This window comes from Hippopotamus amphibius, chromosome 17 (assembly GCF_030028045.1).
Source record: "Hippopotamus amphibius kiboko isolate mHipAmp2 chromosome 17, mHipAmp2.hap2, whole genome shotgun sequence".
Classification (NCBI taxonomy): Eukaryota; Metazoa; Chordata; class Mammalia; order Artiodactyla; family Hippopotamidae; genus Hippopotamus; species Hippopotamus amphibius.
The window spans coordinates 21,253,278-21,280,044 of record NC_080202.1 but is presented as its reverse complement, the minus strand read 5'-3'; the positions used below and the strand labels follow the sequence as shown (position 1 = coordinate 21,280,044).

General features: G+C 44.0%; 2 protein-coding genes across 2 annotated transcripts; one reads left to right on the top strand and one right to left on the bottom strand.

The window, feature by feature from the left end:
• Positions 1 to 526: 526 nt before the first annotated feature.
• On the bottom strand, positions 527 to 2,170 carry LOC130840364 (C-C motif chemokine 4). Its single transcript, XM_057715798.1, has 3 exons — positions 2,015 to 2,170; positions 1,393 to 1,507; positions 527 to 817 (listed from the first exon to the last, which is right to left on the bottom strand). Exons 1-3 carry the CDS (start codon positions 2,088 to 2,090, stop codon positions 730 to 732), a joined length of 279 nt encoding a protein of 92 aa, XP_057571781.1. The 5' UTR covers positions 2,091 to 2,170; the 3' UTR covers positions 527 to 729.
• A 14,105-nt stretch (positions 2,171 to 16,275) lies between these two features.
• Positions 16,276 to 17,648, top strand: LOC130840380 (C-C motif chemokine 3). Its single transcript, XM_057715832.1, has 3 exons — positions 16,276 to 16,351; positions 17,025 to 17,139; positions 17,558 to 17,648. The coding sequence occupies exons 1-3, from the start codon at positions 16,276 to 16,278 to the stop codon at positions 17,646 to 17,648; spliced, it is 282 nt and encodes a 93-aa protein (XP_057571815.1).
• The last annotated feature ends 9,119 nt before the right edge of the window (positions 17,649 to 26,767 follow it).

Genomic DNA, 26,767 nt, shown 5'->3' with positions numbered 1-26,767 from the left:
GAGGCCTACTTTTCTGACTCTGAGCTACTTCATCTTCCCTCTGTATTGTGCTGCTGCTCCTATTTACAACTTCCCTGCAAGATGTGGAAATGATAGCCCTCAGCCGCACAGCTATACTTTTCAATCACCCTTTCACGCATGGTGCACCCCAAGCAGACCTCCAAGCCTTAGCGAGTCCCATCACCTCTGTGCCTCTGCTTCCTCATCTGTAAAATTGAGGTTAACAGTCTCTACTTCATAACACTGTCAAATCTTTGCGAAAAGTGTAAGTGACGTTTGTATCTTTAGACATTTGAGCCCATACGAAAGACTCAGTAATTGCTCATTCTTATTGTGTTTGGAAACTGTAGTTTGTCCCTATTCATAATACCAGGCAATTCCCCGTATCACAAAGCAAATTAAAACACATAGAAACTGTCTGCATTTTTTGAAAGTTTTATTATGAAAAACACTTGGAATCAATTGCATTATCCACGCATCTGCAATAGCAGAGGAACGGTGATGGTGGACCATCCCCATGGGGGACATGTGTCCTTTGGCAAAACAAACGTAAATACTGGGAAACACCACCAAATACAATAATAACACAGTACGTAATGAAGATTAAATTAAGAGAAGAAACAGGGACTACTGAGAGGAGTCGTGAGCGTAGAGAGGGTGCGTCTCGTTGAGAAGCATCAGGCTCAGATGACTTTTCCCGCAGAACACCTGCCCCGGGCTCAGAGCAGCTCAGTTCAGTTCGAGGTCATCCATGTACTCCTGCACCCAGGGATCACTGGGGTTGGCGCAGACCTGCCTGCCCTTTTTGGTTTGGAATCTGTGGAACAAAGGAGTGGACAGGTTGGAATCCCATGGCATCTTGCCCGTGGTGGGCATCTGCCCGTCCTTAACCATGGCTCATGTGGGGCAACCTCGTGGGTGAGCAGACCCTTTCTGGGATGCTGCCAGGGCCTGATTCCTTCTAACGTCCTCCCTGTGTTTAGCTGCGGCCCCCTGGGTTGCCCAGATTAGGCACCAATGAGTTTTGCAGTCATTGTTGCCATATCTCCCCGTTCCTTCCCAGCTGCCCCTAGCGAAGACGTTTCCACGTGTTTTCTAAGCATGGTTTAAGACAGCAGCCCTCATCTGCTGTCATCTTCTCGACTTTCCCTGTTTTCCTGGCCTCTGGCTAACCTCCTCCCCGGAAAGCACCTTCCCCTCCTTTAGCTTCCACACAGCCCTCTGGGGCTCAACAGGTGACTTGTGACCTCTTCCTCACTGCTCTCAGGGAGGCCTTCAGCCCTGACACCTGCCTCCCTACTGCTTAATCTCCCCGCCACCGCCCAAGGGGCCCCCTTTTCTAATCCTGCCCTCACCCTTGCCTCCCAGAAAGGCCCCAGAGTTGATACTCACACCACGGCTGGCTGGGAGCAGAGGCTGCTGGTCTCGTAATAATCGATCACAAAGTTGCGAGGAAGCTTCCGCAGGGTGTAAGAGAAGCAGCAGGCGGTGGGAGGGTCTGAGCCCACTGGAAAGAAAGGCCGAGGTGAGACAGAAGCTCTACACGGAGCTATTCATTTGGGCTTCCAGCCATAGATATTCACTGGGCGTCCCTGTGGATCTACCAGATCCCCTAATATGGTCCCTTGTCTCCAATCCCGCCCATGCTGAGTAGGAGTCTTCTTCTGAATAGAGCATCCTAGGAGAAGACCGTGAAAGAATTCTAGAAGCTTGAGGCCGGATTGGGTCTCAGAGCACATGTCTCACTCTCTTCATTTTCCAGATGGGGAAACCAAGGCACAGAGAGAGACAGGGGCTTGCTTAAACCAGTCTAGGAGGTGCTGCTTCTTAAGAAAACAGGATCTGGAACATTACCGAGCGTCTACCAGACTCCACATTTAACAGCTGGCCACTTAGACATCTTTCCGGCTCCCTTTTGCCCCAACCCCAGATGCTAGTGTTAGACCAGCCCCAACTCGAAAAGTCAGCACTGCCTACATACCTGACTTGGTGGCAGCTGGAAGAGTGGACTTACTTGGTGCTGAGAGTGCCGGAGAGCAGAAAGCAGCCACGAGCATGAGGAGGGAGAGGACAGTCACACACAGCTTCATGGTCTTGGTGGAGGAGAGACGTGCCCGGAGCTTAGACTGCAGAAGCTTCAGAACCCTTCTGTGCTCTGTGCTGATACTGAGTTGGGAGCCCCTCCTTATAGGAACTCCGAGGCGCGGAGCGGAGGTGAGGGCACAGAAGGGCGAGTGGAATTTCCAGGGTACAGATGATGTCACGGTACCAATAAGGAAACTGAAGCTCGCTGACTGGGAGGACCTCTGCACAGCTTTCTCTTCCCCAGCAGTGTCATCACGGAGGAAAGCGGAGGGAGGTGCAGGAGAGAAGAAGTGGGCTGAACCCCAGAGGGAAGTGGTACACCAAAGACAGTGACTGAGACTTGGGGGAGAATTGCAAGCCCAACAGGAAAGATGAAACCTTCACACCTGCTAGAAGGGGCTTGTAGATGAGAACCATCCGACTCTGAGTGGTTAGCACCTCCAGAAGCTAGAGACTGCATGTCAAACTTTCCAGGGTGGCTACAGGCCTGGCCCCAACAAGGAAGAGAAAGCCAGGATTCCATGTCCCATTGCGGGCCTCCTTCTCCTAGGCAGAGTGACTTCAGTGCCCTGTGTATTTCCTTGGGCATAAAGAAAGAGTCCAGCATGGAATGTGCAGAAGGCCCCAGCAGAAGTAGAGCTGCTACCTAGCAAATATATACTATGTGACAGGCACTGGGCAAGCTGCCCTACACACACACACACACACACACACACACCATCTAACCCTACCATAACCCGGAGCAAGAGTGCGATTACTCCCATGAGGCAATGAGGATCAGACAGCAGAACAGAGTTCAGTGATAATCTCAGGGCCACGCAGCTGTTACGCGGCAGTGCCAAGATTTGCACTGAGATTCATCTGACTCTAAAATCCATTTTCTTTCTACCCTGTCACCTCCAGAACACATAGAGAACATGACCAGAGAGAAAGTGCTGGCCTCCTAGGCTCCATGCACACAAAGACCCCTCGTATCAGGACTGGATGCAGGAAAGCAGTCTGGGTCCGTCTGCCCTGGAACAAGATGGGAATACAAAAGAAATCAAGATTTCAGTGTGCTCCCTTGGGCCAATAACAGAAAAGGAGAAAGAAAGCAGGAAGGATCAAGTTTAGAAGACCCAGATAAAGCATGTGCCTCCAGTGTAAAAATGGAGTTTGATATACATGACAATGAATTCACCTATGTTACAGATAACGTGTGTAATCTAAGCATGTGGGTACTTCCCAGCCATCCACACGGAATTCCTTGTGTTCTTGTAAAGCCCTGCCTTTATGTGAAGGTAGTTGCGGTGGGCCTGAAGGTGACCACGTGAAGCTTCCAAAGGCCAGGAATACAGTAGTGCATGAAGCGGGGCAAGTGAGGACTGCTAGGATGATGGGCTCAGGATGTCTACCCACCTTCAGCTCAACCATTCTGACCCACCTGCTCACCCCCAGCCACACACTGCTACTTGCCTCTGCTTTGAAGAGGAGGAGTGGGAAAAGAGGGAGCCAGGCCTCCTGGGTGCTGTAGATGTAGGATAGAAGGGGTCAGGGCAGCATCTCCGAGCATTTCAGTATCACTAAGTGCAGTACCATGTCATGCTACATCATCACTCTCCCCTCTCCCTGCCTGCACCACCTACACATGCGCACAAACTTTATCCTTTCGGTTCTCACTCTTTTCTTTCTGTGAGTCTTGCTTCAAATGTTCTGATCTTCACCAAGACCCCCATCCCCAACTCTAACCTTCTATGATCTCTGATGTCACCTACGCCAGTATCTCCCATGGTCTCTCCTGGTTGATGGAGTTCATCTTCATGCACCAAGAACCTTGCTTCAAGGGAAGGAGCATGTATCTTGTGGTACCCAGAATCTACATAGACTTTGGTATCCGTGGCATTTCCATTCAACCCAATGTAGGAGCCCCCCGCCCTATGTCAGGGCAGACAATGCCGAATGAAGCCCCATTCCTGCCCTCAAAGAGTCCTCAGTCTAGTGATGGTGCTGACAATGCCAGAAACAACTATCTCGTGAGATGGAATAAGGTGTGTGTCACGTCAGAGGTAGAAAAAAAATCTCCAAGAGCCCAAACATTGGAGAAAACCATCCCTTGGCTGTGAATGAATAGTTCCAAGTCAAGGCTAAGTCCTCTGTGCGCTGAGGAAGAGCCCTTGACGTGGAGACTTCCATCTAAATGAGTGGGGAGCGCTGATCCTCAAGCCATGGAAGAACGTACCTCTTATGAAGATACACGAGAAGAAGGATGGCAGTTGAGAGTGGGCGATTGGCCACACAAGGAGTTTTCACTGTTGATGTTTGCCTCCCAGCCTTGATTTGGGCTTTGGCTCATGCAGGTAAAGCTCTTTTATTCATGAAGCTCTTGACAATAATGCCGTGTTCACCTCAGCCAGATTTCACGTGGAGAGTACAAAGGTTTGTGTCAGAATGTTTAGCTAAATCAGTGGCCTCCAAGATTTACATATGGAGGCCACTTCTAAGTAAGAGTTGATAGAGAATGATAAAAAATGTCTCTCGAATACACAAGCACAGCAGTGCTCATCTCCTCTAGAGAACCTTCCCTGACCTCTCTTCCAACTGAATTCTGCACCTCCCTCTGTGCTACGTCCATCACATCACCTTTAACACATCTGGCTACTTGGTTGTCTCCTCTGCTAGAAAGGGGGCTCCTTGATGCAGAAACTGGGTTATGCTTATCCCTTGTGTATGCAGTAGGTGTTAATAAGTGTCCAGAGGCAGCCCAAACTACCAGTTTTAATGGGAGGGGCTGTGATAGGTAACATGGACTCAGGATGGGAAGTCCATTTAGCCAAAGGAAGTACAGATGACACTCTATCCACAGTGTGATTCCTCAGCCTTGATGGGTAGTAACTCTCCTCCTCCCCCTCCCTCAGCCCACATGCCCCAGGGTTTTATGGTAAAGGATACTATTTTAGGACTCAGCTGCCTCCAGCTCAGGGATATGGGAAGTGGCAACCAGAGTGAACCATGGTTCCAAGGAGCCCCACGTGCATACTGTGGGCCGCCCCCTCACTCCCGAGCAGGGAAGCCCTCTGCTTCCTCTCACTCGTGCTGATGAGAGGTTTCCCTTCCCACGCCTTTGACGGCCACTGTGCTCGAAACTCCATCTTGGGAATGTTCACATCTGTTTCATCATTCTGTCCTCCCAGCCTCCCCAGGCTGAAAGCAGGACCACTGGCCACAGCAGTAACACAACCTTACAAAAGTCCTAGGACCTTTGATTTCCCTCTGCATATCCACGTCTATGGTTTTATCTGATCCCAATCTGTTTTGCCATGGCTCAGATTAGGAAGCAAGACCTAGAAAAGATAAAAAACTTGATTAAGGTTACACAGGACATGTGTCAAGACCCAATTTCTTCCAACTCCTGGTCCAGAGATGACCAGACTTCTTTGACAGGTGTGACCCTCTCTTACACGTGGGAAGTCTCTGAAGGTACCAGACTCTCAGAAGCGATTACAAAGCTGCTGAGGGGCAGGAAGCAGAGGTGGTCAATCCCAACTTTCTGTGCTTTCGTGGAAGGAGAGCACTGAGAGGCAAGTGTAGGGGAGGCCACTGGGTGTCGGGACCAAGAGCGCAAGCCACTAGGAGCTGCAGCGCCCGGAACTAGAGAATTCCTTGTGAGTGAATGTTGAGACTGCAAAGCCAAGCTGAGCTAGAATATATGGTCGTTCTGCCAAGACAATAAACTAAGAAGAGGTGACTCCTTTAGTCTTGCCAATATGGTAGCCACATCCCTTGGGGAGAATGGGAGCAGAAACTGGATTGCAGATGGAAGAAATAAGTACACAATTATCCGAAGTGCCGGGTTCAGGATGGAGTCCGTAGGACAGTGAGCTGATTGAAGCCGCTCATCAGTGATGCCCACCCTTCCTGAAGTGGAAATGTGCCTTCATTGCCGGCCACAGCCTGCTCTTCAGACGTCAAAGGCGGAAGGCAGTGACTTCAGGGTATGTTAACTTCCGGAGAAAAGGTTAAAGCCTCGCCAGTACATGGTGGGTTCAAAAAACGTGAAGTATTCCTTAGGAAGCATTATTCTCCCTTCAAATAGCACATTCATAGCTGTTTGACGTTCTTTCCAGGTTGGTCGCAGGGAATATCCAGAAAGAGAAGAAAATAATTTAGTAAAAGTCTATTGAGGACCTACTATGTGACAGGCACTGGGCACACATGCTTTGGAAGGTGATGGTAAAGTGTCAAGAAAGGCCTCCAAAAAAGATGATGCCCGATTTTGCAAAAATTTATATTACTTTGCTTTCTTTTACAGGGAATATACGTGGTTGCTATACAAAATTTAGAAAATAGAGGAAGGCATAAATTAGAAAACAAAAATTACCCAGCATTCTGTACATGGTTTTGTATTTTATTATTGTTACTTAAAAGCCTTTCTGAAGCCAGTATATCTTATTATTGTTACTGTGTATCCTCCCATGTCATTAAAAAATAAAAAGTTACTCAAAATTAGCATGCATGATGTTTCAGTGTGTGGATACACCAAAATTTTATGCCAAAATTTATATTTAACCATTCTGCTACTTGGCCCTTCAGGTTGTCCTAACTTTTCTCTATTGTAAATTGAGCTAAGACTTAAAGAATAATTAACCAGGAAAAGAATGTGAGGGTGGAGTCACTCAGGCAAAGAATAAGAGACCCATGCTTTTTAAAGTATAAAAAATAATGCAGAATATAGAAAAATGGTACAAATCAACTGGTTTGCAAGGCAGAAATAGAGACAAACATGTAGACAAACATAAGAACACCAAGTGGGATGAATTGGTAGATTGGGATTTCCACATATACATTACTAATATCAAAGAAAAAAAAATCAAAGTGTACACTTTAAATATATGCAGTTTATTGTATGTGAGTTGTATCTGAATAAAAGTTCTTAAAAATAAAATAAAATATGTAAAATAGATTATTTGAAATATTTCCATTATAATGGTAATAGTAACTAACACATAGCACTTACTATGAGCCAGTCATGTTCTTTTTTTTTTTAAGAACTTTTATTGAGATACAGTTAACATTCAATAAACTGCATGTATTTAGAGCGTACAATTTGGTATTCCAATCTCCCAGTTCATCCCCCCCAACCCTCCCCAACCCACTTTCCCCACTTGGTGTCCATATGTTTGTTCTCTACATCTGTCTCTCTATTTCCGCCTTGCAAACCGGTTGATTTGTACCATTTTTCTATAGTCCGCATATATGTGTTAATATATGGTATTTGTTTTTCTCTTTCTGACTCACTTCACTCTGTATGATAGTCTCCAAGTCCATCCATGTCTCTAGAATTGTCCCAGTTTCCTTGCTTTTTACAGCTGAGTAATATTCCATTATATATATGTACCACATCTTTTTTAGCCATTCATCTGTTGATGGACATTTAGGTTGCTTCCATGTCCTGGCTATTGTAAATAGTGCTGCAGTGAACATGGGAGTGCATGTGTCTTTTTGAATGATGGTGTTCTCTGGGTATATGCCCAGCAGTGGGATTGCTGGGTCATATGGTAGTTCTATTTTTAGTTTTGCAAGGAACCTCCATATTGTTCTCCACAATGGCTGTATCAATTTACATTCCCACCAACAGTGCAAGAGCATTCCCTTTTCTCTGCACCCTCTCCAGCATCTACTGTTTGTAGATTTTCTGATGATGCCCATTCCAACTGGTGTGAGGTGATACCTCATTGTAGTCTTGATTTGCATTTTTCTAATAATTAGTGATGTTGAGCAGCTTTTCATGTGCCTCTTGGCCATCCGTAAGTCGTCTTTGGAGAAATGCCTATTTAGGTCTTCTGCCCATTGTTTGATTGGGTTGCTTGTTTTTTTGATATTGAGCTGGATGAACTGTTTATATATTTTGGAGATTAGTTCTTCGTTGATTTGTTTGCAAATATTTTCTCCCATTCTGAGGGTTGTCTTTTCGTCTTGCTTATAGTTTCCTTTGCTGTGCAGAAGCTTTGAAGTTTCATTAGGTCCCACTTATTTATTTTTTGTTTTTATTTCCATTACTCTAGGGGATGGATCAAAAAAGATCTTGCTGTTATTTACTTCAAAGAGTGTTTTTCCTATGTTTTCCTCTAGCAGTTTTATAGTGTCTGGTCTTACATTAGGGTCTTTAATCCATTTGGAGTTTATTTTTGTGTATGGTGTTAGGGAGTGTCCTAAACTCATTCTTTTACATGTACCTGTACAGTTTTCCCAGCACCATTTATTGAAGAGGCTGCCTTTTCTCCATTGTATATCCTTGCCTCCTTTGTCATAGATTAGTTGACCATAGTTTATCTCTGGGCTTTCTATTCTGTTCCATTGATCTATATTTCTGTTTTTGTGCCAGTACCATACTGTCTTGATCACCGTAGCCTTGTAGTATACCCTGAAGTCAGGAAGCCTGATTCCACCAACTCCGTCTATCCTTTTCAAGATTGTTTTGGCTATTTGGGGTCTTTTGCGTTTCCATACAAATCGTAAAATTTCTTGGTCTCATTCTGTGAAAAATGCCATTGGTAATTTGATCGGGATTGCAGTGAATCTGTAAATTGCTTTGGGTAGTATAGTCATTTTCACAATGTTGATTCTCCCAATCCAGGAACATGGTATGTCCCTCCATCTGTTTGTATCGTCTTTGATTTCTTTCATTAGTGTCTTATAGTTTTCTGAGTACAGGTCTTTTACCTCCTTGGTTAGGTTTATTCCTAGGTATTTTATTCTTTTTGTTGCAATGGTGAATGGGAATTTCTCTTTCTGATCTTTCATTGTTAATGTATAGAAATGCAAGAGATTTCTGTGTGTTAATTTTGTATCCTGCAACTTTACCAAATTCATTGATTAGCTCAAGTAGTTTTCTGGTGGCATCTTTAGGATTTTCTATGTATAATATCATGTCATCTGTGAAGAGTGACAGTTTTACTTCTTCTTTTCCAATTTGGATTCCTTTGATTTCTTTTTCTTCTCTGATTGCTGTGGCTAGGACTTCCAAAACTATGTTGAATAGTAGTGGTGAGAGTGGACATCCTTGTCTTGTTCCTGATCTTAGAGGGAATGCTTCCAGTTTTTCACCATTGAGAATGATGTTTGCTGTGGGTTTGTTGTATATGGCCTGTATTATGTTGAGGTAGGTTCCCTCTAAGCACATCTTCTGGAGAGCTTTTGTCATAAATCGGTGTTGAATTTTGTCAAAAGCTTTTTCTGCATCTATTGAGATGATCATGTGGTTTTTATCCTTCAATTTGTTTATATGGTGTATCACATTGATTGATTTGAGCATATTGAAGAATCCTCGCATTCCAGGGATAAACCCCACTTGATCATGGTGTATGATCCTTATAATGTGTTGTTGGATTCGGTTGGCTAGTATTTTGTTGAGGATTTTTGCATCTAAATTCATCAGTGATATTGGTCTGTAGTTTTCTTTTTTGGTAGTATCTTTATCTGGTTTTGGTATCAGGGTGATGGTGGCCTCATAAAATGAGTTTGGGAGGGTTCCTTCCTCTGAAATGTTTTGGAAGAGTTTGAGAAGGATGGGTGTTATCTCTTCTCTAAATGTTTGATAAAATTCACCTGTGAATCCATCTGGTCCTGGACTTTTGTTTGTTGGGAGATTTTTAATCACAGTTTCAATTTCATTACTTGTGATTGGTCTGTTCATATATTCTATGTCTTCCTGATTCAGTCTTAGAAGGTTATACCCTTCTAAGAATCTGTCCATTTCATCCATGTTGTCCATTTTATTGGCATATAGTTGCTTGTAGTAGTCTCTTATGGTGCTTTTTATTTCTGCAGTGTCTGTTGTAACTTCTCCTGTTTCCTTTCTAATTTTATTGATTTGAGTCCTCTCCCTCTTTTTCTTAATGAGTCTTGCTAGAGATTTATCGATTTAATTTATCTTCTCAAAGAACCAGGTTTTTATAATGATATCTCAATAAAAGTTCTTAAATTGTATCTCAATCAAAGTTCTTAAAAATAAAATAAAATATGTAAAAAATTATTTTAAATATTTCCGTTCTAATGATAATAGTAACTAACACATAGCACTTTCTATGAGCCAGTCATGTTCTAAGCCTTTATAGACATTAATTTATTTCATCCTCACAGCAGTCCTCTGAGGTAGGTACTGTTATTACCCCCTTTCACACATGAGGAAACTAAAGCACAGAGAGGTAAGTAACTCACAGAAGAACACACAGCTCATACATGAAAGATTTGGAAATGACACCAAGGAGGTATTGCTCCAGCGGGTAAATAAAGCAGAAAAGGGAAGTGTGCTTTTCATAAATTTATGTTAAAAGCTTAACAGCCAAAGTTTTGTTATTATGATGCAAAATGCCTTTCAGTGTTGCGTTTTGCATGCCTTTGAACAGTGCAATCCATAGATTTCTCTCTTTCCCTTAAAAAATTAAGGGAATTAAACAGTGGTTTTCTGGGACTTCCCTAGTGGTCCAGTGGTTAAGATTCCATGCTCCCAGTGGAAGGGGGTGGGGTGGAGGGACTGGGTTCGATCCCTGGCCAGGGAACTAGATCCCACATGTCACAACTAAGAGCCCACATGCCGCAAATAAAGATCACACACGTGGCAACGAAGACCCTGAGTACTACAACTAAGACCCTGTGCAGCCAAGTAAAAAATATTTTTAAAATACTTGTTTCCTTTGTTTGTTCTAAATACTGATTTCTGTAGCTGCCATGGGATATACGTGTGCTTATAGGACTGCACTCTGCCCTGTGATCTACAAGAAGGGCAAATTGTGCTTTGCTAAGTGACACTTCATTCGTAAAGAGCAGAGCAGAGACCTGCACTTTTAAGGAATCATGTGTAGTTCAGGGAGCTGAGTCTTTGTTTCCAGGAAGTCTGAAGGTGGCAAGAGACGAGGCGAAAGCAGGAGACAGAGGTCAGGTCACAAAGGGGAAGCTTCCATTTCATGCTGAAAACAAGGTAGACTGAAGGGTTTGAGAGAGAGAGAGAGAGAGACTGATTTGAACCAAACCACTTCAAAAGCCTTGTGATGGACAGATTGAAGTGAAGCCAAAACTGGAGGAAAAAACAATTGACAGGACACTCTTACAGCTGTCATGATAAGAACTGATGAGGGCCTGCCTAAGACCGTGGCAATGGGAAAGGTGAGAAGTAGATACACTTAATTTCAATCATACAACAGGGTCAGTGGTTGAATAGATGGAGGAGATGAGGGGGAGGGAGGAGTCAAGGGTGACTCCCAGGTTTCTGGCTTGGAAGCTTGGTGAGAGGGGATGCTTTTTACTGAGTTACAGAAGGAGGAGGAGGGGGACAGGTGGAAGGATCTAATCCAGTACCAAGATGTATGCCCTGATCTGAGCGTGCACGGGCACAGGTACACACACACACGCACACACACACACACACACGCATACACAAAATGTGGCCAGAGGAGAAAGACAAGAAGAACTCAAGATAGGAAAAGGCCTGGCTGCAGAAAGAAGGGGCTGCATCAGTGAGATACTGTCTCTCTAGGATGTTAGAAAGGGGCCCCCAGAACACTGTCTCTGCCCACATGAAAGGCGGGGCCAAGCCAGCTGCAGCCTGACTCTGTGGACCACAGCTGAAAAACAGGAGGCCAAGGCTGGGCCAAACAAGGGTGCCACTATCAATGAGTCCATTCATGGAGCCACTGCTGCCAAAGGGAGAGAGCTGAGGTTGACGCCTAGGGACGTAGAGCTGTGGGGCTGGAAACAGGAAGGAGACCCACCCATCAGGGCCCGGGCACAGGAAGCAACGTGGAGGTGAGCAGAGCAGGACCAGGCAGAGGTGTTGCAGAACCGGAATGATTCAGCCAGGATTCCCTGTCCTCATGGCTGGGACGTTCTGCTGGACTGAGATGGGGCCTCTAAGAGGCGGGAATGAGCCAGAAAGCTAGGACTCAAATCAAGCCCCTCCATGCTGAAGGATCCACCTTGTTGACTGTTGGCTACTTTCTGTCATCACCGCCTAGGAGATCTTGGGTGGTCCCCAAAGATCAAGACCTTGACACCGTGGCCTTTCTGATCCTTTATATTATATTCGCATTTCACCTCCATAGTGAGATTTTGGGCATAATATGTACTATTAGTCAAATCAATGAATCATTCATTCACCAAATACTTATTAATGAATTGTGGTTGTTATTGGAGATACATTGTTGAGTAATGCAGACACTGAAATGTAAAACTGACTAATTCCATCTCTCTGATCCTAGGCAAGTCATTTTACCTGGGAACATCAATTTACCTCCTAGGAAACTTCTGAGACCCTTCCAACTCAACCATCCTAAGGCTTCCTTACATTATTCATTCAATATGTGCATATGAAGCACATACTTTGCATAGAACTTTGTTATTTTCTGATTCAAATAAAAACATATATAACAAAGAGCTATTTTCCAGTTTTAGGGTTGATATGAAAAATTTAGAAATATCATTAAGATAGAATTTTATATTCAATAAATCACCTATTTCAAAAAGTACAAAATTATAAGAAATAGAGACTATGTCAGGAAATTAACCATGTTATAATCATCATGTGTTAGAATTTGATTTAAATCCACTAAGACATGGTATGAATTTGGTTTAAAATCAACAGGACATGCAATAGGCACATGAAAAGATGCTCGACATCACTAATTATTAGAAAAATGCAAATCAAAACTACAATGAAGTATCACCTCACGCTGGTCAGAATAGCCATCATTAAAATATCTACAAAGAATAAATAATGGAGAGAGTATGGAGAAAAGGGAACCCTCTTACACTGTTGGCTGGAATGTAAATTGGCACAGCCACTATGGAAAACAGTATGGAGGGTCCTCAAATAACGAAAAATAGAGTTACCATGTGATCCAGTGATCCCACTCCTGGGCATATATCCAGAAAAGACAAAACTCTAATTCAAAAAGATATACGTACCCAATGTTCATAGCAGCACTATTTACAATCGCCAGGACATGAAAGCAACCTAAATGTCCGTTGACATATGAATGGATAAAGAAGATGTGGTATATATATATATAATGGAATACTATTCAGCCATAAAAATGAAATAATGCCATTTGCAGCAACATAGATGGACCTAGAGATTGTCATACGAAGTGAAGTAAGTCAGACAGAGAAAGACAAATACTGTATGATATCACTTAGATGTGGAATCGAAAATATGATAAAAAATGAACTTATTTACAAAACAGAAACAGACTCACAGACATAGAAAACAAACTTATGGTTACCAAAGGGGAAAGGCCCCCCAGTGGGGGGTGGGGGGTGGGAGGGATAAGTTAGGAGTTTGGGATTAGCAGATACAAGCTACTATATATGAAATAACAAGGACACACTTATAGCATAGGGAATTATAACATATTAATGGAAAAGAATATGAAAGAATATATATAACTGAATCACTTTGCTGTACACCAGAAATGAACACAACATTGTAAACCAACTACACCCCAATAAAAACTTTAAAATAAATAAAAAATAAATAAAATCAATAGGGCACGGTCTAAATTTTTGAAGAGACAATTGCATAGAGAGTTAATTATCTCACAATGCAGAAAGTGTTGTAATGGTAGAGCTCCATTATCAGAAACATGATTGATTCAGCAGTTTCCATTTCCTCCTTCTCGCCCTCCTCAACTGAGAGACGTCCGCTCTCAGAAACGGAATCACGAGTATGAAGGGGGTTCCCCCCAAGAAGTAAAGGAGGGAATGTCACTCAGGGTGTCAACAGAGGGCTGGGAAGCAGGGGGTGCGTGTGAGGAGGAGGCATTGTGTGTGACCTAGAGTTTCCAGTGAAGCAAGTGATAGACTCCTTTTTTTGGAATTGACAGTAACAAAGGAAGACAGCTGGATGCTACAGCCCCAGTGAAACCTGCCGTTGCCTTTACTTCACCCCCTCAGAACCAGCATCTGCAATCACAGGGATGAGACCCAAACACAGCCCGTGTGTTTTAAGAGAAGTAACGCTACGGACACAGGAAGGACAGAATTCCTAAGGCGTGGTCTCACTTTGCTTACGTCTTATTTCCTCCATTGTTCCAACTCCTTCTGGGGGGAGTTTAAAGCCCTCTTGGTTTGGCTCTAATTCAGCTTCCTCATCCATATTTGCTCCTCCACTCCGCAGCTGCTCTGAAGGACTCTCTGCTTCCTCTGACCCAGCAATGTCACACCTGTGACTGCATCAGCCCACCAAGCCAGCTAGCTACTGCCACACATATGTTCCAATCCCGTTTCTCTTTCAAGACCCAATCAAAATTCCATCCCTTCTGTGACGCCCTTCCCTGTCCTCCCAAGGGAAACCATGACTCCCTCCTCCTCACGTTCTGAGCTTCCCATTTATTTTTCTCCGAAGAGTCAGCACTTTCTGCTAAGTGCTGTGGTTACCTATCTGTACTCTACCTGCTCCTATTAGACTGGGGTATCTAGAGGATAAAAAGCATTCGAAAAGATGAACCATAATGAAATATGTGTGTGTGTGTGTATAACTGAGTCACTTTGCTGTACAGCAGAAATTAACGCAATATTGTAAATCAACTACACTTCAATAACATTTTTAAAAGATCATTAGAAAGAACTAAACCTACTTCTCAATGTACAATGTGATTCATGCCCACTAATTCTGTAACCATAAAATAATAAAGGATGGAAAAGAAAATATGTCTGGCTAAGAAAGTAGACTTTCACACCACTGAAATTATGAGTTGAAAAGAATAGGAAAGGAACAGTGCTCTGAATTTGACATTACTTATGTAAATATCTTACAGGTTTCTCAAAATAGTTCAGAGAAATGGCCATCAAGGCTTCATTTTAGCAGAGGCCATTAGAAAGAAACTTTAGTATACTTATCTGAAAATTCTTCCAAATTAAACAATTGCCAGCAACCTACTTTCCAACTAGTGGTGTTGCAAATGTTTTAAGACAGAATGTATTCATAAGTTTGTGGGCTGACCAGGCAGGCAATACATTCTAACTCCAAAAAAATGAGAAAATGCCAGAAAAAGAGGAAAACAAAATTAATTGCCCATTCTTCTGTCACACAACTATAAGTACCAATAATGCTCTGGACATTTATTTCCTATGCTTTTTATTTTTTCCATGCCTAGACCATATATTTTCCATTTTTCCTAGACCTAGACCATATGTATACACACACACATATTTATGGTTACAATATTTATCATATATGTGTATATACACACATATATATTTGTATAATTCTTCATCTTATACAATTGGTACAATTTTTATCTTACTTTTTGACAACTGATGTTATGATTATATTTATGCTACTTCATTTAGTTTAAGGGCTTAATAACAAACATTCTGGTAAATGTACCGTAACTTAATCATTCCCGGGTAGAGGAAAATGTAGGTTTCCTTATTTAAAGTCATAAATGATACTGGGTCAGCATCTTTCTGTCCAAAGATGCCTCCATATTTGGGCTTGTTTCTTCAGAACTCTTTCCTAGAAATGTGTGATCTCTAGGTTAGTGGGTATAAGTATTTTTAGGCTCCTGACATATTAACACCCACATCTAACATCTCTTTGTGATTTTCAACTAGTGTTTAACCCAGTGCCCCGGTCACTTGGTGACTATTTGATGAATGGACAAATGACAGAAACATGACTTCATGCTTCCTAGTCCTCTAGCAGGGATTCCTTAATTCAGTTCCTTGCATCCAAGGGAGGTTTGTGCCCCTTCGGGACAGCATCCCGCCTACCCTATTCAGGCAGGTTAGAGGGGCTGAGGAAGCACAGCAGTTTCAGCTCTGTGGGAAGGTCAGGGCTGGACAATTCATTAGGGGAAAGGACCAGCCAAGAATAGCCCTCTCCTGCTGCTCACAGAGGAAACCATTTCCTCACATGAAACCAGAACAAGTCATGCGTTGCGGGCTGAGACTTAGAGCTGAGAGCAGCTATTCTTGGATATCCTGAGCCTCTGCGGTTGCCACGGACCCTGAGTTGTGAAACACTCAGCGTGAAAGCACCGCTATGCTTAAGAATTTCCCTCCTCACCCCCAGATTCCATTTCCCCATCCGTCGAGTCTGCCTATAAAGAGCCAGAGAGATGGCTTCTCACTGCAGAGGGACGCAGGCAGCAGCGAGCATCCAGTCCTACCTCAGCTCCGCGGACACTCAAGCCCACACTCCGTCTGCTCAGCATCATGAAGGTGCCTGCAGCTGCCCTCGCCGTCCTCCTCTGCGCCATGGCCCTTTGCAACCAGGTCTTCTCGGCACCATGTGAGTCTGTGTGGTAGCTGCAGGGGTCCCCACGCCAATCTTTACCTGGCCTTGAGAGCCCCCAAGAGAAAATAGAGAACTCCTTAAAGGGTTATGAAACATCTTGGCCTTTCTCTTCCAGATTTTTAATTTTATCTTTATAAAGCGGTCCTCAGATCTAGAGCCAGAGTGGGGGAGTTACAGTCCCATTTTACAGATGGCAAAATAGGGACCTAAACAAATGAGTTCACAAGAGACAGAATCCAAATCTGGTTACCACCCGGTGGTGTCAGCCTTCCACTAACTCACCCTAGGTCCCCACAAGAGTTTGTCCCTTGGATGTCTTATGAGAGCTGTCCAAGGTTTTTCTTTTGCTGGGGTGTGACTTCTTGAACCGGAAACAATTTCCTAAAGGGAGATGTGATAAGAACAGTCCGCTTGGATATCTGGATCACATAGAGAAAGAGAAAGCCCACAGTGAAGAATCAAAAAGAAAGAAGGATGCAGACAGAAACAAGGACAGAGACAGGGATATTTCTAGGCAAAAATGCCCAGCGCCTTCCAGTGACCCATCTCCCAGCCCTGAGCCAGGCTGTATCCCTCCCTCCAAGTCTTTCTCATCCTCTCAGAGATCACAGGTCTCACATTTTCTTCTGAACTATGACTCAGACTCATTCTGTCTCTTCCTCCACAGATGGTTCTGACACCCCAACGGCCTGCTGCTTCTCCTACACCACCCGGCAGCTTCCTCGTAAATTCGTAGCCGACTATTTTGAGACCAGCAGCCAATGCTCCAAACCCAGCATCATGTAAGTGCCGGTCTTCCTGCCCACCTCTGGGGAGATGGGGGATGTTGCGTGGGGGTCAGCACCCAAGGGCGCAGACAGGCCAGGAGAGCCATCCTGGAAAGCCCAGCCCTCCAGGGCCTATCAAGTACACAGGACCCAGGTCTCTGAGCTGTGACCTGACATGACCAGGCATGCAGAGTCAGGGGGTGCTGGGCCAGCCCAGAGGGAGGGAGGGGAAGAAGGAGGCTGCAGCAGCATCCTCTGAGGGGCCCCCGGAGTCAGGTAGAGCAGCTCTCTGGACTGAGATAGGCAGAGGGTCCCCCAGGGAGTGGCAGGCTCTGGGCTTCCCAGGAGAGAGAGTGGGGTGGAGGGGCCATGGTGAGCCCAGGGTTCCCCTGCTGGCTCCTTCAGTGTGTAATCCTTTTGTCCTTCTCCACAGCTTCCAAACTAAAAAAGGCCGGGAGGTCTGTGCTGACCCCAGGGAGGACTGGGTCCAGGAATACATCACCGACCTGGAGCTGAATGCCTGAGTGGCCTGGAAGCTTTGAGGAACCCAGTGACCTCAGTGGCCCAACTGGGCAGCAGGGGTCTGTGCCTTGGAAATGCCCCTGTCACCTCCACAGCTACCTCTCCTGTGTGCTAGTTGTTGCAAACAGCCACACTCTGGGACTCATTCCTAACTTAAATTGCAACTTATTTATATGTAGTATTAATATTTAATTTTTGTAATTTAATTTCAATGTCCCACTGGGTCTGGGATTGTTTGCTCCAAGAGGTCCCAAGACACTTTTTCCACGGACCTTCCCCTTCCCATTCACTTGCACTGTGGTGACAATTGAGTGACTGTCACCAGCTTGTTCTATGCAGAGATGGCACCAATGCCATCAGACTGACAATTGTGTATTGGATGTTTCTGGTCAGTGCTGTGTGCAGCCCAGCAAAATAATAAAGATGCTCTTTTGAAAAGTAAACTGGCATTGAGTTTGGTTTTGTTTATCTGGCAAACCAGAATCACGGGTTGACTTTCTCTGAAAGACAAATATCCTATGATATCGCTTATATGTGGAATCTAAAAAAATGGTACAAATGAACCTATTTACAAAACAGAATTTGAGTCACAGATGTAGAAAACAAACTTATGGTTGCCAAGGGGGAAGGGAGCGGATAAATTGGGAGATTGGGATTGACATTTACGCACTACTATATATAAAATGGATAACTAATAAGAACCTACTGTACAGCACAGGGAACTCTATTTGGTGCTCTGTCATGACCTATATTGGAATGGAGTCTAGAAGAGAGTGGATATACGTATATGTATAACTGATTCACTGTGCTGTACAGCAGAAACTAACACAACATTGTGAATCAACTATACTCCAATTTTTAAAAAATTAATTTAAATGATCCAGTAATCCCACTACTGGGCATATACCCAAAGAAAACCATAATCCCAAAAGAAACATGTACCATAATGTTTATTGCAGCACTGTTTACAATAGCCAGGACATGGAAGCAACCGAAATGCCCATCAACAAATGAATGGATAAAGAAGATGTGGCAGATATATACAATGGAATATTACTCAGCTATAAAAAGGAATGAGATGGAGCTGTATGTAATGAGGTGGATAGATCTAGAGTCTGTCATACAGAGTGAAGTAAGTCAGAAAGAGAAAGACAAATATTGTAGCTAACTCACATATACGGAATCTAAAAATGGTACTGATGAGCTCAGTGACAAGACAAGAATAAGGACGCAGATGCAGAGAATGGACTGGAGAACTCGAGGTTTGGGGGGGGCAGGGGGTGAAGGGGAAGCTGAGATGAAGTGAGAGAGTAGCACAGACATATATATACTACCAACTGTAAAATAGATAGCCAGTGGGAAGTTGCTGTATAACAAAGGGAGTTCAACTCGATGATGGATGATGCCTTAGAGGACTGGGACGGGGAGGGTGGGGGGGGAGTCAAGGGAGGGAGGGAATACGGGGATATGTGTATAAAAACAGATGATTGAACTTGGTGTACCCCCAAAAGAAATAATAATAAATAAATTTTAAAAAAATTAATTTAAAAGAAAAGAATCACTGGTTGAAAGGACTAGTAGGTTAAAGAATAGAAAGATGGGGGGGAGTCGAGGAAGGGAGGGAATACAGGGACATGTGTATAAAAACAGATGATTGAACTTGGTGTACTGCCAAAAAAATAATAAATAAATAAATAAAATTTAAAAAAAAAGAATAGTAGATGGAAAATGGAGGGAATTGGGAGAGATGAAAGGGGGCTGCCACAGAGCTGCTCTACTTTACACTTGCGAATGAAAAATGTTGCCTGCCGTATCAGTAAACAAAGACTGTTGCAGCCATCAAACCTTCACATTACAGCCACCCTGAAGGTGAGCCCCAAGGCAACTCATGACAGAAATAGGATGCCCACCATCTAGCCATCAGCCGCTGCAGCCACCCCGACCTGAGGAGACTCAGAATGAGAAAACATAAGGTACTGGCCCCAGATAGCTGAGATGCATATCAAAGGAATGATTTCAGGGCGCCCAGGCTCCTGCATCTTCCCAAATATACAAAAGCACTAAATTCTTTAACTGACATATCTGGTTTTCTTTAACTGTAATCTTTCAATGTTCCTGCTACCTGGTGTTTATTGCAAAAACTCCTGCATATCCTGCCTTCCCACCTTGCCTATTCAGAGCTGTCTCTCCAAGTTATCTGAGATGCTGTGTCCCAGACTTAAGTGCTCAGCGTTGTCCATTAATAAAACTTAACTCTCAACTTTAAGGTCGCGCATTTTTTTCACACACTGGAGCTACATTTCCAGAACTTGAATGAATATCTTATAAATCAAATCATACTGTACATGAATGGATACCATTAAGACGAGTATTTGTAGTACATACTTAGGATAAATCTAACTTTCTGAATAACAATTACTAACATATTTGAGACTTATTCCAGGCTGAGTGTTTTTCCTGCAGTGTTCATTTGATCCCCACAATGAAATAGTATGCTTAAGCACTATTAATATTCTCATTTGACAGAAGAGTAAACTGAGGCTGGGGCTCAGAGAGGTTAAGCAACTTGACCACTAACACAGCAGCACAACTGAGTTCCAAAACCAGATTTTGATGTAACTATAGACTACACTCTTAGCCAGTAATCAAGCTATTTCCCAAAATACAATCCACCTGTACTCCAATCACAAGCAATGATCGTTTAAGCCACTCACATCAGAACAACACTACTATGAAAAGCAAACATTAAAATGCATGTACTATTGGACCGAGATACCATTGGCCCTGATTTCATTTCTAGGAATCTGTTTTGTAGCAACACTGCCAGAGGACAGGAATATATAGACACAAAGGTATTCTTTGCAGCATGGTTTGTAAACAGCACACAAATGGAAACAACCATTTAAACCAGCAGAAGATTAAATCAGAAGAGAAATGAGATGCCCACCAATGGAATATTCTATGGTTAAGTAAAAAGGATAACACACATCTATATCTATGGAAAGTGTTCATAATATTAGGTGCAAAATGTATGTGTTTACATCTAGTATATGCATATATCCTCTGCATGTATGATAGAGAACTGTATGTCTCGAACGATATTATTTTTGCTTTTGATTAAAAAAAACATATATACATATTTATTTACAAAAGCAAATATTTGGAAAGATACATATCAAATAGCTAACTATGGTTTCTTAGAGGAAATGGGATTTTTATTCCTTTTTCTTTAAAGGAATGGGGTTTCCTCGTTTTCATTTTCTGTACTTCTTTTTGATATATTTTTCAATGAGCGTGTATTGCTCACCCGTCCAGTCTCATTTTACCCTACCCTTTGGTGGGTGACATGCCATTCCCTCAAAACTACTTTCTGGTTGGGATTCTGAGTTAACACAAAGAAAACAGAGCTCAGCTGAGCTCAACAGTCTTGATGCCATAATGGCTTTTGTACAATGAAGACAATACAAGGGACAAACAAACAGGCACACACACTCAGAGCTCCTCCCAGAAAACATTTTATAAACCCCTTCCTTTAAGAGGGCCCCATTCCCCTAATACCAGTACCACCCATACCCGTGACAAGTGTGAAGATTCCTTCAGGAGAATGGGAGGAACAGCCTTTGTCCCCAAAGACGCAGTGAAGGTGTCATCATTTCTTCTCTATTGGCTTCTAGCATCTTGGGAAAAACAAAACCTTCTCGTTACGCTGAACCGTTTCTCAGGGTCCAGCAACCCAAAAGCAAATGAGAAGCTTAAACATGCCCAATACTCACTCAGTACAAGTGCTGTGAACGACGGGTGTAAACAGAATCAAGAGCCCTGTGGGGAACGGGGAGCATGGGAATTGCCCTGGTAACCAATATATAGGGCATTTCAGAGTCCGAGACTTGACCGAGATGCCTGGTCAGCCTCTCCAGTTGACCTCCCTGGAGACTGTCCTCCGTGGACACACCTGTATGCCAGGGAGGGGCTCTTTTCTGGGAGCTGCCAACTTCTTAACCATGTGAGTTAGGAGCCTGGAGTTTGCCGTAGGTGTTGGCCAGCTAACAGCTGTTTGGGGGTGGTGATGTGGTTTCTTTGGCAAACAACGCCTTTCTTTTTTTGGGGGGGGAGGGCACACTGCGTGGCATGTAGGATCTTAGTTCCCCAACCAAGGATCAAACCCACGCCCCTTGCCTTGGGAGCATGGAGTCCTAACCACTGGACTGCCAGGGAAGTCCCACAAGCAACAGCCTTCTAATGACAGCAGGCTTCTGATATCTTTGCTTCTAATCAATTCCATGAGCTCGATAACCCAAAAGAGAGAGCTTGCCTAGTCACATATCTTGCATTTTACCTGGGGTTGGGAATGCGTGTTTCCTAGATGGGCCTCAATGCTACCGTCACCCCTGCATCCCTACCACTAGCCATGTGGTAGGAAACCTCTGTCTCCATCCTGGCCCCTGCAGAGATGGGGCAACATGCAAAAGTGATGAATACTTGATGCCCAAAGTCACGTCCTCCCTGTGCCTATACAAGGTGCGGATTGTCCACTTTGAATAAGGAAGACAAATATTTCATAGGAGAGGGTGGGGCGGGGGACTTAGGACCACAGTTGGAACTCAAGTTTCTCTCTGTTAAGTCTCTCACCTCCCTCCTTCTATTCACATGAGCTTTAGATGGAAGTAAAAATATCTGCATTTATAGCCCTTGAGACTCCAGGTTACTGACAGCAGTTGACAGGTTGGAAAGGCCTTTCTTAGTAAAGCAGAATTGTTTTCCTTTTTCGATGTCAGATAAGCCCATTTCAAAGTAGTCTGACCTCTTTCTTAAAGAATTTTACTTAAAGGAAGAAAGAAAGAATTTTACTGATGAATACGAGAAGTATCTATTACATTCCAATATTCAAAATCTTTTCTGTTAAATTCCTTAATATTGCAGCCTTAGTATTTGGCACAGGGCCTTAGCATCAAGATCATATAGATCACAACTCAACCACCAGCAGCAGTACTATGTGAGAGCAGTTCTCAAAAGTTCCTGTCCAGACCACAGCATGAGCACCACCTGGGAACAATTAGAAATGTAAATTCTAAGCACCCCCTTCCCCCTTTAGGGGTTGGGGCCCAGCAATCTGTGTCTGACAAGCTTCCAGGTGATTCCCACACACACCAAACCACTTCCACTTAACAAGGTCCTCACCAAATTCCCTACTTTTTCAGGTCAGCCAATCCCACACTTCAGCTACAGGCTTTTTTTTTTTTTTTTTTTTTTTTTTGGCTGCGTTGGATCTTCATTGCTGTGCATGGGCTTTCTCTAATTGTGGCAAGCAGGGGCTACTCTTTGTTGTGGTGTGTGGGCTTCTCATTGTGGTGGCTTCTCTTGTTGTGGAGCACAGACTCTAGATGCACAGGCTTGAACAGTTGCAGCACTTGGGCTCAGTAGTTGTGGCACACAGGCTTAGTTGCTCCATGGCATATGGGATCTTCCCGGACCAGGGCTCAAACCCATGTTCCCTGCATTGGCAGGCAGATTCTTAACCACTGCATCACCAGGGAAGTCCCTGTTACTTTTAACAGACTCTGTATCTCTGCACAGCTACAGGATTCTGTATTTCTCAGCTGCAAGAAGAAAAACAAACAAGGAAACCTACTTCAAAGAGGCTGGAGTAAATGAACCCTGTGCTTCCAAGATGGAAGTGTACAGGGAGGCTCTGGTTCCAGGAAAGCCTGGATGTGGCTGCTCTATGATGCCCTGCAGGTCCCATCTTCTCTTTCTGACCTCCCTTCCATGTAAGAGTCCCGGGAGAGCTGCTGGTACCTTCCAGTGTCACATGAATCCTTGTTCATTTTCTTCCGGGAAGAGAGAGGCTGTGTCTCCACTGGGGGTAAAAACAATCACTAGGTCCTTTTGGATATGACTGACAGGTCAGAAATCCAATTCCTAACCAATCACTGTGGCTAAGGGGATGGGTTTCATTGATTTGCTTAAGCTAATCAAGGCATATACCTGGATTGTGGTTGGACGAATTTTCACATAAATCTGAGAATTATGGAAGAGTGGCTTCCCAAAAGAGCTGTGGGTTTCTGGTATCAAGACGGACGTAGAGTAGATGTTGTTCAGGAAAAACATATTCTCACTATAATGTGTTTGTCTTTTCCCTGTAGATTTTTTCACTTGAGTTAACAACACTAATACTTTGGGTGTGATAAGCATTTCTTCTCCTTTGCTCTCTAGATTAGAAACTGTTAGTTTTCCCCCTTCCTGAATGACTTTATTTTTAGGAAGATGCTGATTTGTGTATTTCCTGTTGCCCTATAAATGACTATTACCCAACTCTGAGGCAAAAGAGACATTAAGCTCTTCATGTTGGCAAAGTCACGACCGGAAAAATGGTCATCCCAGGACACGCTAAGTGCGGTAGAGCTGGTCCTGCCACAAACACTACCCACTCTGCTTCGTAAAAGCAGAAGACGGGGGAGCGGGGAAAATGAGAAAACTCTCAGAATAATGAGTCATCATTACTGAAATTGCCCATATTGAGGAAGAGAATAGACTCCTTTATTACTAGACAGACTAAAGGGTAGATGACAGGGGACACCTCACACTTGCTGCTTCTGTTGTCCCTCTGTCCTGGGAACAACATCCACAAAAATCATTATACGGAATTGACCACATCCCCAGACACAGGGTGGGTCCTGATTAAAATAAGCCTATTTGCATCTTGGGGTTTTTTTTTAAACTTATTAGGACGTAAGCACTTCCCATGTCATCATATTGTTTGTAAAGGCTCCCTAATAGCCAACCAAGTGAAGGTACCATAACCCTCTTTGCCACTTCCATATTGTAAATGATTTAAGTTGGGTCCAATTTTAAATTGTTATGAATATGCTGGGGGCCAAATATTCTTGTGCATAATCTTTTTTTCCATATTTAAATGTATTTACACAGGAAATAGATTCCCAGACACAGATTATCTTGGTCAAGGTTAAGATCATTTTAAGTTTCCTTATGAATGCTAGCACCATACCTGGCATGTCTTTATGCCCTTTGCTTTGTGTGTATTGAGGGCCCTTAATGAATCTCTCTTGAATGAGAGAGTGTCTGAAAGGCAGCCTGCCCTCTCATCACTCCTGAAGCCCAGGCTTTTGAAAATAAAACTCTGTCTACCTGGGTGTGGTTTAAATCCGGTTGTGCTGCTCAGGACACATGGCATCATTGCAAATACCACATCTATGCAGTTAGAACAGCTGTGGAATAACAGAAGTTTCTGCTGGGGGAAACTATGACTACAGGGCTCTAATGAGAAGGAACCAACTAAGTGTGGTCCCAGGATGACACCAACATCTCACCTCCTCTTGCCGTGGAAACCACTTCCCCATAAACAGCCCCAATCAAGTGAACACTTGAACTATTCTTGCAAATACCCTGAGCCCTGTGGTTACCCAAGACCCCTCTTGCACATGCAAGTCAACAAGTACTTAAAAACTTCCTCTCTCATCACCCCCAGTTTCTATCTCCCCACAGTTCACGGCTTACGTCTTAAGAGTAGGGGACGTCGCTTGGACCCCAGAAGGAAGCTGGCAACAGCGAGTTGTTCTGGCCCAAGCTCTCGAGCCCTCACTGCCCTCCTCACCATGGCCCTCTGTTCCCAGGCCTCCTCTCATGAGTGTCTGCCTGCTGCCATTTGCTGGTGTCCCCCCACTTTCTGGCTCTGGTCAGCCACATTACCAAAGCCCTATTTACAGAGGTACCAAGTGAAATACTGGACTTCCCGAGGGGATTTCAAAAATGCCCTGGGCTATCTGTTCAGAGGGGCTTTTCTTTCCAAAGGAGTCTTAGCTTTCTATTCTATGTACCTAGAAGGCAGGGTGGGGCTTGTCCTATAGTGGAAGTGGGAAAATTGAGTGGGTTTTCAATAGGAGGCAGAATCCAGCTTTTCTTTCTTCCCAGTGACCAGCTGAGTAGTAAACTCACCTCAGTGCCACATTATAGGTGATTTACAGAGATAGTCTCTTGCTAGAAAAATCTCTTCTTAGACCAGGAAAAAAATCTCTTCTTAGATCAAATTAAGTTTCCCAAATAGAACTGGAACAAGAGGTAGACCCTTCAATTAGCTGCATTCCCTGCCTGCAGAGGGAGATAGAGACCAAACCTAAGGTTAGAGCAAAAATAAGCAATAGAGGAGCTGGTCCAAGATGGTGACTTAGGGAGATCCTGAACTCACCTCCTCCCACAGACATGCTGAATCTACAGCTACGTATTCAACAATTTCCTCTGCAAAAGACCTGAAAACTACCTGAGCAGCAACTTCACATCAGCAAACAAGAAAAGAGCCACAGTGAATAGCAGGGCAAGATGGCAGAATAGAAAGACCCTGAGCTCCCCTCCTCTCACAGGCACATCAAAATTACAACTATTTACAGAACAATTGTCAATGAAAAAGATCAGAACTTAGCAAAAAAGATCTTCTACAACTAAAGATATAAAGAAGGAACCACTACAAGACAGGAAGGGAGGAGTCATGGTACAGTCAAGGTCCATACACCCAGGTGGGCAGCCCACAAACAGGAGAATAATTACAATTACAGAGGTTCTCCCCAAAGAGTGAGGGCTCTGAGCCCCACATTGGGGTCCTGGGCCAGAAAGACAAGCTCCAAGAACATTTGCCTCTGAAGGCCAGTGGGGCTTACTTTGGGGGAGTCCTAGAGAGCCGTGGGAAAGAGAGACTCCACTCTTAAAGGGTGCACACAAAATCTCACAAGCCCCAAGACCCAGGATGGAAGCAGTAAAATGATAGGAGCCTGGGTCAGACCTACCTGCTGATCTTAGAAAGTCTCCCAGAGAGGCAGGAGACAACTGCAGCTCATCCTGGGGACACAGACACTGGATGGCAGCAGTGTCAACAAAAATGGCAGTATCCACTTTGGGGAGCTCATTCTACCACGTGGACACTGGCGTTAGCAAGCACCATTCTGGAATTCTCCCTCTAGCTTATTAGCCTCAGGATCCAGCCCATCCATGCCCACCAGCCCATAGACATCAGTACTGGGACACCTCAGGCCAAGCTACTAACTGGGCAGGGACACAGCCCCATCCACCACCAGAGAGGCTGCCATTAGACCTGTGAGCTCATGACCTCCCC